At 44.9% G+C, this 18899-nt stretch overlaps 1 protein-coding gene across 1 annotated transcript in view; it reads left to right on the forward strand.

Annotated features, from left to right (window-relative positions):
* The window catches only part of KCNJ6 (potassium inwardly rectifying channel subfamily J member 6), a 319730-nt gene that overhangs the window by 76380 nt on the left and 224451 nt on the right, over positions 1 to 18899 (forward strand). Inside the window, exon 2 of the mRNA XM_043875432.1 lies at positions 9698 to 9749. Within this exon, the coding sequence (XP_043731367.1) occupies positions 9725 to 9749 (25 nt within the window). The 5' untranslated portion in view covers positions 9698 to 9724. The remainder of the gene's footprint in view (positions 1 to 9697; positions 9750 to 18899) is intronic.

Consider the following 18899-nt stretch of genomic DNA (forward strand, 5'->3'; position numbering starts at 1 on the left):
TGCAAAATAACATTTTTTAAATACTCCTCCGACTTAGTCTCTTGGTATTGACACAGATGAGAGATGGAAGGATTTCATCTCCTTGTCCCTAACATCCTCTCTCACGCATGCATAAGTAACAGGATGATTTCTGATGGTTGGAATAGCTAGAGCTCTCCAGTTCCTCTGTGACCCAGTTCAGCAGGGATGACCTCTGTTTTGAAAACCACCATCCACACCACTTCTCTGGGCACCAACAGTGCCCAAGAGTGGCCTGGCTTGGGAAGGAGCTGTTACTGTGCTCCACTAGCTTCCCCATCTCATTGGGGCATTTCCACATGGGTTATCCAATATCGGGCAGCCCAGTCTGAAGTTTCACCCTGGGATTAACCTTCCTGGAAAAAAAAAAAACACTAGATCATGGGCCTCTCAAAGGCTGTCCATGATCATCCCTCACAAAACTGAACCATAAATGAATGAATGAATGGAAGAATAGACAAATAATGAAATCCCTTGCTCTCCATTGCAACCTAGGCAGTTCTTGAGGCAGAACATGGACAAATTGCCTCATGACAACACAGCCCAGCCCTAGTGAAGAAGCTAGCTCATCCCTGCCAATGCAAAGTATAGGCAGAAGTTAAAAGGCAGGGGAGTTGCGAGCTCTGAGCAATTGTTTTCTCTGCGTAATTTATTTTCCCCCTTGAACTATAACCACATCTTTGAAACAATTTCAGAAGGGCTCTAAAATTCACTCATTGCATCATTCTATTGCATTACTTCCTAGAGCAGAAATCCTTCTGGAACATTCTGGACAAATGACGAGCCAGCCTCCCATGTGAGGAAACTCACAACTGCTCCTGGAAACTTTACTCGTTCTATTCATTCTTTTTTTAATTAATTTCATTGGAGTATCATTGCTTTAGCAATGTTGTGTCTGTCTCCACTGCACAGTAAAGAGAACGATCTATATGTATACATATGCATCTCCTCTTTTTGGGATTTCCTCCCCATTTAGGTCACCACAGGGCACTGAGCAGAGCTCCCTGTGCTATTCTCATTAGCTATCTATTTTATTTGTTTTTATTCAATTGTTAAGTCATATCCAACTCTTTGCAGCCTCATGGACTGCAGCACACCAGGCTTCTCTGTCCTTCACTGACTCCCAGAGCTTGCTCAGACCCATGTCCATTGAGTCGGTGATGCCATCCAGCCATCTCATCCTCTGTCGTCCCCTTCTCCTCCTGCCCTCAATCTTTCCCAGCATCAGGGTCTTTTCCAGTGAGTCAGCTCTTTGCATCAGGTGGCCAAAGTATTGGAGCTTCAGTTTCAGCATCAGTCCTTCCAATGAACACCCAGGACTGATCTCCTTTAGGATGGTCTGGTTGGATCTCCTTGCAGTCCAAAGGACTCTCAAGAGTCTTCTCCAACACCACAGTTCAAAATCATCGATTCTTTGGTGCTCAGCCATCTTTATGGTCCAGCTCTCACATCTGTACATGACTACTTGAAAAACCATAGCTTTAACTATACAGACTTTTGTTGTCAATAAAGTGATGTCTGATTTTTAATACACCATCTAGGTTGGTCATATCTTTTCTTTCAAGGAGTAAGCATTTTTTAACTTCATGGCTGCAGTCACTATCCACAGTGATTTTGGAGCCCAAAAAAATAGTCTGTCACTGTTTTCATTTTTCCCCATCTACTTTCCCCATCTACTTGGCTTCCCTGGTGGTTCAGCTGGTAAAGAATCTGCCTGTGATGCAGGAGACCCCAGTTCAATTCCTGGGTCGGGAAGATCCCCTGGAGAAGGAAAAGGCTACCCACTCCAGTATTCTGGCCCAGAGCATTCCATGGACTGTATAGTCCATGGGGTCACAAAAAGTTGGACACCACTGAGCAACTTTCACTTTCACTTGCCATGAAGTGATGGGACCAGATGCCGTGATCTTAGGCTTTTGAATATTGAGTTTTAAGCCAGCTTTTTCACTCTCCTCTTTCACCTTCCTCAAGAGGTTCTTTAGTTCCTCTTTGCTTTTGTACATAGTATCAATTGTGTATATATGTCAATCCCAATCTCCCAATTCCTCCCACCTGCCTTTCCCCCTTGGTATCCATATTCATTCTTTATTTTCCTTTGGGGATTTTGCTTTCTCTTCTTTGGAAACAAAGAGATGAATTCTTTTGAGTTCTCCAGTTGTTCCTGATGCTGTCATCACTGTTGCCTCTGGGAGTCATGCCAGAAGTATGTGCAGGTGCTGGGGCTCAGAGAGAATGGTCACTAGAAAAGTAGTAGCCAGGGATACTGTCAAACAGGAAGTCAAATTTGAACCCATCCTCAAAGACAAGGAGACGTGAACTGTGCAGGCAAAGAAGGCAAGAGGAGGGATGGAACAATGCAACGCGTCCAGGCGCCAAAAAGGGGTCATTTGGCAGGAACGTAGTTTAGGAGCAAAGAATGACAGGAAATGGGCCTGAAGAGCCCTGTGGACACTTTCCAGCTCTCTGAGGAAAGTGTTCTGACTTAACCATGAAACAGGGCAGAGCCAGGAAGGCAAGGGCAGCTACGGGAGGACTCACTGTGCTCAGAACCTGCATTGTGGGCCAAAGGAAAATGGAAAAGAAGGGACATCATTACAAGCTCTTTTCCCTTTCCTCTTGTGAACAAGGAGAGTTTAGCAAAACCAGTGCCTCTGATGAAGCTGAGTGGAGGAGGCATGGGCCCCTGTAAGGTCTTGGGTTCCTGGAAGATAGCTCTGGAGACAACTAGAGCTTCAGAGAAACGCTGGCCCAGAAGGGAGGCAATAGATGGAGTGAGATGAAGCCAAAAGGGAATTGCAGGCTGCTTCCAAGATTCAGCACACCGCTGCTGAGTTCTGGGGAGCTGCGGTGAGCCTCACAAAGTTGTGTCCTGGGACAGGCATGCCGCCTGGGGTTGGTGGCATGAGAACCGGCTCTGCGTGTTTCAGTTGCCCCCATCTCCTCAAGGCCTCTCTGCAGTTGAGCTCAGCGTTCTTTTTAAAGGGAACGTCTTGATGTGATGAGAGCGATGCTGCTTGTCCTATATTTTATGATATTTCCAGGAGCTCTAGGAAAAGAGGGATGAGTCACTCATCAATATTCCAGGAAATCAGCCACACTGGGCATCCTGAGAACTTGCTGGGATGTTGGTGCAGGAAGTCTGGAGTGTCACTAGCCTACAGGGTTTTTCAAGCAGAGGAGGATACACGCAGAGGTCTAGAGAAACTCTACAGCCGTGTGGTCCAGCAGTTTTCTGACGCAGCCCCACCACCTGCCCCTATTGGCAGGTGAAGCTCAGGTGCTCCACATGCTTCCAGCAAAGGACACAGGGTGATATTCCAAATCCTTTCCTCCCACCTGAGACTCACCCTGGAGCACAGGCGAATAGAGGTGATATGAATACAAGCACAACCTTGAGTTCATTTATTTTTATAAGTCATCCTAATACCTCCGTGCAGGAGATCCCTCCCAAGTCTGGTCAACACAGCTGCAGGGACGCATCCTGGGAGCCCTGCAGGAGGACCTGTACTCAAGGGGCTTGGAAAGGGTGTCTCGGAGAGATAGGGTCTCACCTTGTGCAAAGGAGGCCGTGTCACCAAATGCATCCTGCATGCCCTGCCCAGGAAGAATTTCATCTCCTCCTTCAAACACACCCCTGCCAATTATTTTCTTTACCCCAAATCCTTTAGCTCTTTAGATCACCTTAGGAGTCCTTCAGCAAGTAAAGCAAGGATAAAAACTAACTAACCTAGGGACTTCCAGTGTGCAAGTTCGATCCCTGATTGGGGAACTATGATCCCACATGCAACAGGGTGACTACTGAGCCCCCATACTTGCAGCTGCTGGGCCCCCATGCTCTGGAGTCCAAGAGCCTCAACTAGAGAGAAGGCCACATGCTGTAGCGAAAATCCCACATGTGGCAGCTAAGACCCAGTGCAACTAAAAATTTTTTTAAAAAGAAAAATACCTAACTGTCCTACATAAAATTATACCGCATTCTAAGGGGCAAGTTTTCAGTTCTTCAAGCCCCCTTTTTCCTTGGCTGCTAAGAAAGAGTTCTCCGGGTTTCCCCAAGGTGCCCACACTGGTTCAGGCCTTGGCCCCCTGCCTCCTCCTCCCACACATCACCGCGTCTCCAGCCCAGGTCTCCCTCCGGAGCGACTCAGCCCTGCCTCCGCAATCTGCACACTGGACACCCTCATCTTCTAAGCTGGCTTCTGCCCCTCTTCTCACCCTTGGCCTCGGGGACCTGCTGCTCCCCAAGTACCAAGGTCCCCACCTCTGCTTCTCTACCTGGAATATTTGGTCTTGTTCCTCCCTCCCCCATCACCCTTCTACTTTTATTTTTTTTTTTTCCCAGCCATACTGTGCTGCTTGCTTGTGAGATCTTAGTTCTCCAAAGGGATTGAACCCAGGCCCTCAGCAGTGAATGCACAGAGTCCTAACCACTGACCTATCAGGGAATTCTGTCTTCAGTCCTCCTTGACACAATGAAGCTCTTCCTCTGTGAGCCTGCTCTGGCTCTGTGAGTTTGAACTTTTGGGTTTGACACCCAACTCCACCTCTTCGAAGCTCTGTGACCTGGGCAGTTTGGTGACCCTGTCTGTGCCTGGATGGCTCCATCCCCAGGGTGGAGGTTAAAGCGTTTCCATCACAGAGTCATGGTGGGAATTAAAAGAACTAGTCTAGCAATGCCCTTGACATAGTCCCAGGGCATAATAAGTGTGAAATAAATGGGAGGGGTTCCTATGGTATTCTCGCAAACCATAGCTGCATGCTGGCTACTCATTTCCATGAGTTTTCCATTAGGCAAAAAAGTTAATCAGTGATTCTTAAATCTTAAGGCCAATGATATTTTTCATCAGCAACTCAAGGCAACATATGGCACCCCATTAGAAGAACACTCATTTGATGGGCTATCTGAGGGCGTGGCATTTTCCCTTTAAATCAATCCTCCAGTGACCTGCTGTGGCGTCATGTCAGGGAAGTGGAAAAGGGAAGCTGCAGGTGGGGGCAATAGCTGGCACATTTGCAGAGAACCCTATGGATAAGGTGGGAGACGTGTGGCCCCAGTTTTAACCTAGAGGTGAGGTCTCCAGTGAGGATAGGAGCTCATAAAATAATTATCGTTTCCCACTTTATACAAATGTTCCTTTAAGCGGTTGCAACTTCTAAAAAAAAAAATCAGTTTTCTGATGAATATAAGCACACATTTTTAGAGAGATAAAAATACCCAAAATGCAAATATGACTGGTTTGAAATATATCAACTCTGATGAGTTTCCCCCTCATCCTGAAAAACCTACTTCTGGGTTCCAGAAAGTAAGACAGCCGCTCTGCTCAACATGCAGACCTCACTCAGCAGCACCAGCTCCTGCCCTCCATATTCGAGGGAGCCCCATGAAGTGGAGAATCCCCTCCTCCAGCCACGCTAAGACTTGGCACTCATCAATCAACCCCACCCCAACCCACACCACACACACAGTGCCTCGGTCGTAGCTTTGAGTTACAGTCAAATTCTGTTATATTGCTGTTGTTCAGTCACCAAGTTGTGTCTGACTCTTTGCAACCCCACGGACTGCAGCACACCAGGCTTCCCTGGCCTTCACCATCTCCCAGAGTTTGCTCAAACTCACGTCCATTGAGTTGGTGATGTTATCTAACCATCTCATCTTCCGCCATCCCCTTTTCCTTCTTTTCTCAATCTTTCCCAGCATCAAGGTCTTTTACAATGGGTTGGCCTTTCCCAACAAGTGGCCAGAATACTGGAACGTCAGCTTCAGCATCAGTCCTTCCAATGAAAATGCAGGACTGATTTCCTTTAGGACTGACTGGTTTGTAAATTACAAGCTCTGTAATAAATGCCCTCTTTAAAAATCCCTCTGTCATTTCAGACAGAGGGAAGTATTTATCTGGCATGGTTCTGGTTGGAAGCCACATTCACCCCAGCTGAAATAGAAGTATGGGTATAAATCACACACACACACACACACACACATGCACACATCTGAGCAAACTGCTGAGCTTTTTATTTATATTCCGGGTATGGTAGAGAGAATACAGGCAGACGGTAAGAAAAGTAAATACCCACTGGCCCTGAGAGTCAATGCTCCGGCCCAAAGAGTTTGGTGCGATTTTAACAAGACACTTGGGATTTTTTTCAGCATCCTTGAGCATGTTTTGTTCAAACATGTCATCATGATTCGCCAAAACTCTAAATGTTTCTGTTATTCCATTAAATATATGACAACGCAATTGTAAGTGGAGTTTGTCTTAGAGCAAAAGAACCCAGCTCATCCAAGAAGTGTGTCAAGGTTCTGGGACTTTGTAGTCTGGTGGAGGGTGCTGAAAGCAGGGTATGAGGTGCATGGGCAGCAGCTGTGGATACTTATATGAGTAGTTTCCTGGGAGCCAGGCAGCCTTGGGTCTTATGAGCTTCAGGGAAAACTGCTCTGTTGTTTTTGGGACAAATGCCAGAGATCAGTATTTGTTTCAGTTTCATCAAGTGCATCACTGTGGGGTTGGACTTGATGATCTTTAAAAGAATGTCTTCCAGATTTAACATGTTATCATTCCAAATCTCTTCCCAGTATTGTAAATCCGATAACCAGCAAGTTTATTTTGGAGGAAGCTCTTGGCTTTAGAAAAAGGAGGAGAATTTGCTCAAATGAAATGTAAATCCTTTATCGAGTATACATGCCGTGTAATTGCAAACCTCAACTTCTGATAATGAGGGAAGGACATAAGGAGTTTAAAGACATCTCTTAGGATGATTAAACTACTTACATAGAAACATGTCATGATTTCCACCATAAATTATGATAAGATGAGTCAAACTGAGAGGGCTAAATTTAGAATTTTTAAGGGCCCCCTCCCCTTGTCGATGTCAGAAGTTTCCATTTAACTACAGGGAAAAGAAAAATGCTGATCTAGGCAGTATTTGATTTCTCCAGGATATCCAACACATCTATATAAAAATAGCTGCAAGGACCGCCCACCGGCAAGATTGGGGTGCAAAAGGTGGGGGGTTCATTAGAGATAACACAGTGATACATGCACAGGAAGACAGACAAACCCAGCAGGGTTTTGTGAGGATCTAATGCCTGGAGTCTGAGTGCCAGGGGTTTGGGGAGTCTCATCCCTGGGACCATTAGGAGAGGGCCAAGTTGAATAGGTCAGTGATGCAGAGTAAGACTTGATGGGCACAGAGATTAAAGGGAAAACCAGTTACAGAACAGGATATAAGGAGAAATGGTGTAACCAGGGGTGGTGGGGTGGGGCAAACCAGCAGAAGAACTAAGCTAGGAGGTGAAGTGGAGAGTCAGAGCGAGCACAGACAGAACAAGGGCCCTGCAGGTGAAGGATGAGTGTCACTGAGTTCTCACCGTGGACTTGCATCGATGCGTCAACTGCCATCAACCGCTAGGATAGACTCACCTTTGAAGCAGCCTCTGTGCACGCCCCTGTGAGCCCGCGCTGCTGAGACAAGGTCCTGACTGCCTTGCTTGTCTGTCTCTGCTACTCAATACTCCTAGCCTCTCCAATAGCTATGTCAGTTCTTTCCATCTTGATATAAACCACGTGGCGGGCTAACCATCACAGGTTAATGCCTCGACAGCAGGATGGTAGACTGCGGTTTCTCAGCTCTCCTTCTGGTCTCAAGGGCAAGTATCAGTTTAAGGAAGAGGCAGTGCCTGGGTTTCACTGCTGTGAATGCAGGGCTTATGAAAATCAAGCGTACTTGGGATGTGCAAAGTTGTTTATTGACACTCAAAGCAGACCCTTTGAATTTGGGAATAGTGGCTCTGGAAGAATGAATAATAGTGCTATGAACTGAATTTCAATATTCAAGCCATGACCCATTGGCTCAAGTCCTAGCCAAGTAACTGCGAAGAGTTCAGCGTTAAACTGCGGCACTCAGGAAAAATAAATGCCACCTTGGACTTCTAAGAAGCAGAATGTTGATGGCATAGGGCCTGGAGGACTGCTCCACGACAGGGTGGGTGATGTGCCTACTCCATGTGAAGGCATACTATGGTCCTTCGTAAATAGACGATCAGAGAAATAACAATGACATTCTAAAAGCACAAGAGACAACTTTTTGCCTTTTGGCAAAGATTTGGGGGGAGGGTAGTGCTAATGCCACTGGCAAGCTAACAAATATGCGCAAATGTTTTTGAACATAATCAGAGTCAGCATTTGTGGGGGACAAATTGGGCTACAAGTGTCAAAATTCTTAATAGTCATACTCTTAACCCTATCATACCAAACCCTAATATTTATCCTCAGTGTTGACAGGACAAGGGCACAAATACATAAGTTCAAGAACATTCATCACAGTGTTTTATAAAATAGTGATAATTTGAACCAAATTCAGTGGAATCTAGGTAAGGAAATTATGGTGTAATTCATGATGAATGCTATGCAGTCACTAAAAAATGATGTATTCTACCTTTATTGACATAAAAAGTGTATGATACTGTGTTAAGTGAGAGTAGCTTCCAACATTGTATGTATAGTATAGATATTTCTATTCATAAAAGCAAGATTCTATTTCCATATCTGTATATTTTTACAGGTATAGAAACTGGAATAGTAAGTTTTCGCCAAAATACTACAGTGGTTTTCTCTGTGGATCGGCCTTATGAGAGAATTCTATTTTTTTATTTATAATTTTTCAATATAGTCTGAGTTTTTAAGTAATGAGTATGTATAAGTTTCATCATCAGAAAAAAATAAGGCTGCAAAAAAGAAGAAAATAATAGCAGCTACTACACATGTTAGGAATCTAAGGAAATTAAAGAAATTTAACAGAAATTTCAAAAAAGAGAACCATTATTCTTAATGGTCCAAAGTAATCTCCTAATTAGAACAGATTCATGGCTAGTGAATAAAATAGTAGACTCAGCGGGTAAAGAACCCACGTGCTATTGCAGGAGACATAAGAGAGGCAGGTTCGATCCCTGGATCAGGAAGATCCCCTGGAGGAGGAAATGGCAACCCACTCCAGTATTCCTGCCTGAGAAATCCCATGGACAGAGGAACCTGGTGGGCTACAGTCCAGGGAGTCAGAGCAACAAAGCATGCATGCATGCATGCATACCAGATTTTCAAAATTTATGTATGAGCATTCTGGTTCTCAAATTCAGTGGGTTGTACCCTACATCCCAGTCGAAACAAAATGTTTTCAGTCCAAAATAGATAGGGTCATAAACCCATCAAAACTGATGTGTTGCAAAAAAAAATAACTCCAAGAATTCAAAAAAAGACAAAGACAAATGTGTAAGCAGATTTACTTAGCTTTTAGGAAAAAAAGAAACCAAATGACTGCAAAAATACCAGCTCCAAAAATACCAAAAAAGCTCCCACAGGAGAAAATAGAGAGTAAAAGATTGGCATATGGATGTCAAAACTCCAGTGTCAAAGAGGTTTTGAAAATTGGCCATGCGTCACCAATTATATATATCCAAGATCATTTCCAAGAGCACTAGTGAGTTTTTTAGGATCATAAAAAGCTCTTGTCAGTGACTGGCTGATCATGAAGCAATAATGTGAGTTTTAAAAACTCATTTCATCTTTGGTGACCAAATTCTAACAGAAGAGAAAGGGGGTGAGAAAAAGAGCTGTTGTTACAGACCCACTGTGTTGGTTCATATTTAAGATGTGCTTTATATATAATTATCTTTTCTTCTCACCCCCAGGAAAAGCACAAAGAGGAAATTTCAGCGATGGCCAAGTTAACAGAATCCATGAGTGAGTAACTTGAAATTTATTCTTCACCTTTGGTTTTGAATGGAAAACTACAGAATACTGCAAAAAATAACATCCCCTTGTGATTATCCTGTTTATCTTTCACTCTTGTCATAGCTAAGGTCTATTTAACACAGATCATATTGTGTTAATGTTATATCATGCTTATTCAAAATTCATCTTTCACGAGGTCCAATTCTGTACTGAAATGGTCACCTAATGTTTGGAGCTAAAGAATCAGAATGGATTTTATTTGTAACACTGCACTGGGCATTGAGACCTAAAATAATTTTAAGCTGACTTTTAAGAGGTTTAGGCAAAATCTAAAGCTGAAGATTTGTGTGCAGATATTCCATAGGCTGTATAATCTAAAGAGAGCAAAAATGGTTTATTGTTATTAGACCTGTTAGGTGGTTCAGAAATTTCAGAGAAAACTATTAACCAGTGGAGTACTTGAGATGTAGGCAGTTGCAATGATTTAGGTTTCAGATCCATCCGCATTAAGCCCTTAAGCAAAATAAACAGGATACATGAAGTGTTTTGAAGAGAACAGAAAAAAATTAATTATAATAAATCCTGCAAACTGAGAAATGCAATTTCCTGTGTTGACATTTAAATACTGAAGTCCATATGGATTTGAAATAAACAGACTACGCAGACTTTTCCCCTTGGAAAGGTACTTTTCCCTGGTGATAGATTTCACATCTAAAGTGGCAAGGGAAGCTTGCAAACACCTCTCCATTATCCTCAAGGCCATAAACACCTACTTAGAAGTGGCCAGCAAATTAACCATGGATCTGGCCCACGTTTAACTGCCCCTCTGCCTCCTCCTGCTACTATTCCTCAAATCCCGAGACAAATTAATACAACTGTCCTCCTACAACACAGAAAATGAACCCTTATCTCTGAAGGTTCTGACTCCAAAGAAAGGGAGCGTTACAAGATTCTGTGCATCACACTTCTTTAATTCCTGACCCCAAACCTCTGCCTAATCACACCATGTAGACGATAGCTCTTAGGGACTAAGTGAAGAACAGGATGCTTCTCTTTACACGCCTCTTTTCCTCTCTTCCTTCTGTGTAGCCCCTGCCTTTCCTCCATCCACCATTCTCTCTGCCTCTAGCCTTGCAGACATAGAGATGTTCAGAGAACTTACCACTTGATTCAAAGAACACCACCCTGGATCTCTGTCAGGGAGAGGACCTTGAGAAGGTGTCCTTCTCAGACCTAGAATGAAACAGTGAGGGTACTAGGACCACCGTGAAACTGACATGCCAGGGCTGTCAAAATATGGAGTGAGACTGTGACACTCCAAGTAATTCACCATCCAGAGCACATCCACAGACTTAGTTCTCATCTCCAAGTCCAAAGTCATCAACACAAAAGGCACAGATTCTCTGAATGCTAGAGAGACCAACAGCTGGAACCTAGCATCATTGTCCAGGGATGGAGTCTGGGGTGTATGGTGCATTAAACCAAATAGTATCTCATGTGAATTGTGATGCTAACAGGTTTTATGATGAAGATCTTATTAGAACCTGATATTCTAGTTCAGTGAATATTTTTTAACTTACCTAACTAACTTGTAAACCATTAAAGGCCCTATAAGAGATCTATTGGTCAGTATTTCTGATAAAGGTATTTCATTTTTCCACTCTATTGGATTCAGATGGATTTAAATTAGAGCCCTCCCGGGACCCTCCCTGATGTGTTGGTTTTGGGTTTCATGTTTGCCTCTGCAATTATTCTAGTGACTTTGATCTCTGCACCCACTGGCTTAAGAGAATGACACCAAAATTTAATTCCAGACCCTCGGGTAGATAAAAGTGCATAGCCATTCTTCTAGAATTTGCTCTGTCTTTTTAAAAATCACATATATATGCTCAATGCACAAAGGAAATTTAAAGTTTGAAGACAGACCTTGGAGACACATCCAACATTTCAGTTGGATATGCACACACACATGCACGCATGCATGCTCAGTTGTGTCTGATTCTTTGTGACCCCCAGGACTGTAGCCTTTCTGGTTCCTATGTTCATGGAATTTTCCAGGCAAGAATATTGGAAAGGGTTGCCATTTCCTTTTCCCATAAAATATATAAGATGTACTATTACTCTCTGAGGTGCTCACTATGGAAGTTAATCATGTGGTCAACACTAACAAATGTTTCACCAAAATGAAATTCCTGAATAATGTCATATACAACCTTATGTTTATTCTACATAGGAAAACTTCCTGCTAGGAAATGAATACATACTTATGGAAGGAGAGTGTATCTGTAGGCTAAGGGAAGAATTAACATTTAACTGTTGCTGTTATTCGGTCGTTTAGTCATGTCCAACTCTTTGGGACCCCATGAACTGCGGCACGCCAGGCTTCCCTATCCTTCACTATCTCCCATAGCTTGCTCAAACTCATGTCCATTGAGCTGGTGATGCCATCCAACCATCTCATCCTCTGTTATTCCCTTCTCCTCCTGCCCTCAATCTTTCCAAGCATCAGGGTCTTTTCCAATGAATCAGTTCTTTGCATCAGGTGGCCAAAGTACTGGAGCTTCAGCTTCATCATCAGTCCTTCCAATGAATGTTCAGGGTTGATTTCCTTTAGGATTCACTGGCTTGATCACCGTGCTGTCCATGGGATTCTCAAGAGTCTTCTCCACACCACAATTCAAAAGCATCAATTCTTTGATACTCAGCCTTCTTTATGGTCCAACTCTCACATCCATACATGACGAGTGGAAAAACCATAGCTTTGACTAGACCTTTGTTGTCAAAGTAATGTCTTTGCTTTTTCATATACTGTTTAGGTTTGTAATAGCTTTTCTTCCAAGGGAGCAAGTGATTTTTTAATTTCATGGCTGCAGTCACCGTCCACAGTGATTTAATTACTGCAAAATAAATTTGATGGGAACATCAAATCCATGACCACCAGGGAAAAGAGACAAAAACAGAACCACGAGTGCTGAGGACACAGCACACTGAAGGGGTTTCCTGAGCCAGGGAACATTTTGCTTGTTAAACTGCCAAGTGAAAGCCATCTGGTTGCTAGAACATCCCTGTGTTTAACTAGAACTAGAGGGTGCTTCTTCTCCAGTCCCGTTGGGGTTCACATGCTTATGATGGCTATGCAAGTGCCCTCATGAGGATAGGGGTCTCTTCTTCATCTTCTAAAGCAGGACAGGGAGTATTTCTTTCACTTGCCATTAATCAACCATCCCCTCCCCCCCCCCAAAAAAAAAAACAGTATTCATCACTTTTTAAAATAGCAAGCAAGGGACACAAAAATATTAACAGGTTTTTAAATGTTTAATGGAAAATGGGCTTCCCTCATAGCTCAGTTGGCAAAGAATCTGCCTGCCATGCAGAAAACCCAGGTTCAGTCTCTGGGTCAGGAAGATCCCCTGGAGAAAGAAATGGCAACCCACCCCAGTATTCTTGCCTGGAGAATCCCATGAACAAAGGAGCCTGGTGGGCTATAGTCCAAGGGGTCACAAAAGTCAGACACGACTTAGCAACTAAACCACCACCAATGAAAAAACAACTTGAATAAATACATGACAATACTTCAAAATATATTTGTCACATTGTTGAACTGAAGAGGGGATATGATAAGAAAAAATAGAGAAAGGGAGAAAAAACATAAAATATAAGAAAATGCACATGAAAGAAATATAAGAGGAAATATATATATACATGAAAGTGAAAGTCACTCAGTCATGTCTGACTTTTTGCAACCCCATGGACTATACAACCTATGGAATTCTCCAGGCCAGAATACGAGAGTAGGTAGCCTTTCCCTTCTCCAGAGGATCTTCCCAACCCAGGGATTGAACTCAGGTCTCCCGCATTGCAGGCAGATTCTTTACCAGCTGAGCCACCAGGGAAGCCCAAGAACACTGGAATGGGTAGCCTATTCCTTCTCCAGGGGATCTTCCTGACCCAGGAATCAAACCGGGGTCTTCTGTATTGCAGACGGATTCTTTACTAACTGAGCTACCAGGGAAGCACATATATATAATGTGTGTGTGTGTGTATATATATATATAAAACCCAGAAAAAGAGGTGATAAAGAGGAAAGAGACAAAATCAGGGGCAAAGACAAGAAGAGAAAGAGAAAGGAGCCAAGCAGATATATTGACAAGGAGGTTCAGGAGGTTAAAATTCATACACTGCCTACATGGGTTCATTGGCTGTGACTTTGAACGTTTCAAAGGCTATTGATTTTTACCACTGCCCTTTGACATTTTAATGTCTGTTAGCATCTGTTAGAAGTGGATATTCTCATACTTCAACCGCCAGAAACCCTGTTCCAAATGGGGCAGCAGAAAATCCCAGATTAGAGGAAGTTACACTGAACTTGGCCATCAGGAGCCCAGATTTTACTACCCACCCATGAATGAAACCGAGCTGAAAGCCTGATCCAAGTGGAAACTCCCAACCTTGCCTATAAATAGGCACACGGCAACCCCACAAGGAAACCAAATCCCATGCTTGCTGTCATCAGAGGTGACACTGAGGCTCTCTCCTGGCCTCTGGAATCTAAGTCAGACAGTGACAAATTGGAGGTGTTGAAAGACGTGCAGACAGGCTGGGGGCTGTGCAATCGTGATCCTTAAGGGTGCCTTTGTAGGTCATTCTTATATAAATTTTCTGTAGGTAATTCTCTTCGGGGTTGTTAATTGCCAGTATGCCTCCCCCATCCTTGGGAATATGTCAGACACAGCCACGGGAAGTCTCACCACGTGGGTCCACTAACAATGTGGATTGTAATGAAATGTCTGGTCCTGCAAGCAGTGATAGAGTTGCCAGGGCGGGACAGGTAGAGATGCTTGGCCGGGACACCTTCTCCAGGCTTCAGGGCCCCTTTCCAAGCCCCACTCCCATCCCGAGTGCTCTGCCTAAATTCCTGGAGCCCCACTTTTGCAGCTTTCTCCACATCAGGCACAGGTACAGAGCACATCCCTGCATCAGTAGGTGGTCCTCGGGGCCGGCCACGGTGCACTCAGAATCACAGCGGGAGGAGTTGACTTCTGTGGTTTTCCATTGCCTTCCGTCCAGCCTCTATAGGGGATGTTGAGCCCCAGAGCACCCTTTCTGGTCCTCCCCACGAGCCATCCTACCCAGGCTGCGCCCCCCATCATCCCTGCGGTCATCGCAACTATAACCCACCTGCAGAGCAAAGAGCTCCCCATCACTATCTTCAGATAAACAGCAGAGTGGCCGCTGTACCCCGAGTTGCTCCAGGGCGATCATCTCCCAGTCAGGACGGGGTGAGCGAACCACAGTCCCTCCCACTGCCCGCAGACACGGGCCTGTTTCCCGAGACACTTAGAGATCTTGGCTGCCTGCTTGAATGAAGAGGGAATCCCTCCTCCTGCCATGAAAGAAATCATTCAAATTTAGCCCAGACTCCAAGCGTGCTCATGTCAAATGAAATGAAGAGCGAGAACCAATTACAGCCACTGCATATTAAATTAGCTTCATTAAAGCACAGTGTTTTTAATTATTCATTCTCTCCTGAGAATGAGCTGCTCTGATCACTCCAGCATTGTGTTAAGCCCTGGAAGGACAAGGAAACGGGGCCCTTGCTCACAGCACGTGCAGTGTTTGGGCTGAAGGAGGCAGAGACCAACCGGTACCTCATGGAGAATGAGGGTCTTGCAGGGGGGGCTTGGCAAGCACCGAGGTTTGAGGCCACTGCTGTGTGCGGGGATTTCCCACATAGCTCAGTCAGTAGAGAATCTGCCTGCAAGGCAGGAGACCCAGGTTCGATTCCTGGGTCAGGAAGATCCCCTGGAGAAGGAAATGGCAACCCACTCCAGGATTCTTGCCTGGGAAATCCCACAGACAGAGGAGCCTGGCAGGCTACAGTCCATGGTGTCGCAAGAGTCAGACATGACTTGGTGACTAAACCACCACCAGCTGTGTGCAGGCATCATATAGGCACCCAAAGAATATGCAGGCTTCAGGACTTCCCTGGGGGTCCAGCAGTTAAGAATCCGCCTTCTAAAGCAGGGAATGCGGGTTCTATCCCAGGGAACTAAGATTCCCACATGCCAGGGTGCAATGAGCCCAAGCACCCAACCAAGACCCAGCACAGCCAAAAATAAATCAAAACAACAACAGCAAATGGATGTATGGGTTTCGCCAGGCAGTTAGTGGGAAAGTGAGTGCCCACACCCAGCACCCAGGGTCCAGCTCAGGAAAGCAAGAGAGTGGCTAGCTTTAGGGAGAGCCAGCACTGATGGAACAGCCGTGAGGAGTCAGGGCATCGAGACAGCTGATGGCTGGGCACCCAGGCAGGAGTCAGGTCATAAAAAGGCGAGTCCAAAGCTTGGATTTTTTTTTTCCCATGGGCGACAGGGAAGAACTTAAGCGCAGCAAAAGAGCTAAGAGGGGAAAGATAGTCCGGGATCTGAGAGCCAAGAGCCAGGATGGGTCCAGAGGAAACCAGAAGAGTCCTCAAGGGCAGGGATGACCATCACCTTGGCTCCGGAACTGGCCCATAAAAGAAGAAGCTCAAGTGGGAGCCGCAGGAGCCCAGGAGAGCAGGCAACGAGATTCTCCGCAGGAGCACGTTTGTCCCGGAGCACTGGGGTCCTGAGGCAGGAGGAAGGAGACAGTCCCCTTTTGTATCAACCCCCTGGCCCTGCACTGCTTGCTCTGCTGTTGAAAGCCCCCTGTATCCCCATTGGGAAATGCCCACCCACCCTCTCAAAGGCACTATTGCCCACATCTGCCCCAAGCCCTCTTCGTCAGGCTGTAGGATTTCAACACAAGGCACCAATTTCGCCAACCCCTCCACAGTGGAAAGGGCTTCCCAGGGGGCTCGGGGTAAAGAATCCAGCTGTCAAAGCAGGAAATGCAGGTTTGATCGCTGGGTAGGGAAGACCCCCTGGAGGAGGAAATGGCAACACCCTCCAGTATTCTTGCCTGGGAAATCCCACAGACAGAGAAGCCTGGTGGGCTACAGTCCTTGGGGTCGAAAAAAGAGTCAGACATGACTTAGTGTTTGCAACAGCAAACAACAACCCCAATGGAAAAGGACAATGTCGCAGTCCAGGCAGAGGTGGGTACCCAGATATTGGTCTCTGTTCCTGGTTGGTAAGAGACCCCATAGCTGGACTGGGTGTAGGATGCTGGAGGGCATTTAGGACAGGGCAGAGCTATTCTTTGCATTAAGGCTATCGGGGAGAGAAATGACCCTCTCTCCTCAGGGACTAAAGCTGCATCAGACCCATCAGATGGTGCTTTGTAAAATGTATCTTCTCCTTCCCAGTAAAACTCAACACTTTCAATATGGAAATCTGCCTCTCACACTCACACTCTCCCAGGTCGTCACAGAATCATCACAAAAGTAACACGACTTGATTTTTAAAGATTATACTCCATTTATAGTTATTATAAAGTACCTGTTCTATTCCCTACAGCCTTTAAAAATTGTGAATCCCTGTACTGTTCACATGTATTTATATCATGATATACATCAACTCTCAGTTCAGTTCAATTGCTCAGTCATGTATGACTCTTTGTGACCCCATGGGCTGCAGCACGCTAGGCCTCCCTGTCCATCACCGTCTCCCAGAGCTTGCTCAAACTCACGTCCATCGAGCCAGTGATGCCATCCAACCATCTCATCCTCTGTCATCCCCTTCTCCTCCTGCCTTCAATCTTTCCCAGCATCAAGGTCTTTTCAAATGAGTCAGCTCTTTGCATCTGGTGGTCAAAGTATCAGAGTTTCAGCTTCAGCATCAGTCCTTCCAATGAATATTCAAGACCGACTTCCTTTAGGATGGACTGGTTGGATCTCTTTGCAGTCCAAGGGACTCTCAAGAGTCTTCTCCAACACTACAGTTCAAAAGCATCAATTCTTCGGCACTCAGCCTTCTTTATGGTCCAACTCTCACATCCATACATGACTACTGGGAAAACCATAGCCTTGACTAGATGGGCCTTTGTTGGCAAAGTAATGTCTCTGCTTTTTAATAAGCTGTCTAGTTTGGTCATAGCTTTTCTTCCAAGGAGCAAGCATCTTTTAATTTCATGGCTGCAGTCCCCATCTGCAATGATTTTGGAACCCCCAAAAACTAAAGTCAGCCACTGCTTCCACTCTTTCCCCATCTATTTGCCATGAAGTGATGGGACCAGATGCCATGATCTTAGTTTTCTGAATGTTGAGTTTTAAGCCAACTTTTTCACTCTCCTCTTTCACTTTCATCAAGAGGCTCTTTTGTTCTTCTTTACTTTCTGCCATAACAGTAATGTCATCTGTATACCTGAGGTTTTTGATAACATCAATGCTACTTCAATTAAAAAATGAAAAAGATGACAGAACACTAAATTCAAATTCTGAGTGAAATGATTTTCAATCTGAAAATTTATACCTGGCTGACTGATGGCTGAGTTGAAGGACAGAAGACAGGCATTTTAAAATCAGAAAACATACTTAGTCACTCATTCGTGTCCGACTCTTTGCGACCCTGTGGACTGTAGCCCATCAGGCTCCTCTATCCATGGTATTCTTCAGGCAAGAATACTGGAGTGGGTTGCCATGCCCACCTCCAGGGGATCTTCCCAATCCAGGGACTGAACCTAGGTCTCCCACATTGCAGGTGGATTCTTTACCATCTGAGCCACCAGGGAAGCCCCTGACTCCATGCAACCTTTAAAAAAAAATCAAGAAAAGGAAAAAAAAGAATACAAGAAGGAAGACCAGATGGGCTACAAGAGCAGTGAAAAGAGGTGGAAATTTTCAAAAGTAAAGGTATAAATCTAGTTTGTAAAATTCATGCTAATCACTAGACCTAAAGCCAGATACTGTCTACAGTTCAGTTCAGTCGCTCAGTAGTGTCCAACTCTTTGCAACCCCATGGACTGCAGCATGCCAGGCCTCCCTGTCCATCACCAACTCCTGGAGTTCACCCAAACTCATGTCCATTGAGTCGGTGATACCATCCAACCATCTCATCCTCTGTCAGCCCCTTCTCCTCCCACCTTCAATCTTTCCCAGTATCAGGGTCTTTTCAAATGAGTCAGCTCTTTGCATCAGGTGACTAAAGTATTGGAGTTTCAGCTTCAGCATCAGTCCTTCCAATGGACACCCAGGATTGATCTCCTTTAGGCTGGACTGGTTGGCTCTCCTTGCAGTCC

This window comes from Cervus elaphus, chromosome 19, assembly GCF_910594005.1.
Source record: "Cervus elaphus chromosome 19, mCerEla1.1, whole genome shotgun sequence".
Classification (NCBI taxonomy): Eukaryota; Metazoa; Chordata; class Mammalia; order Artiodactyla; family Cervidae; genus Cervus; species Cervus elaphus.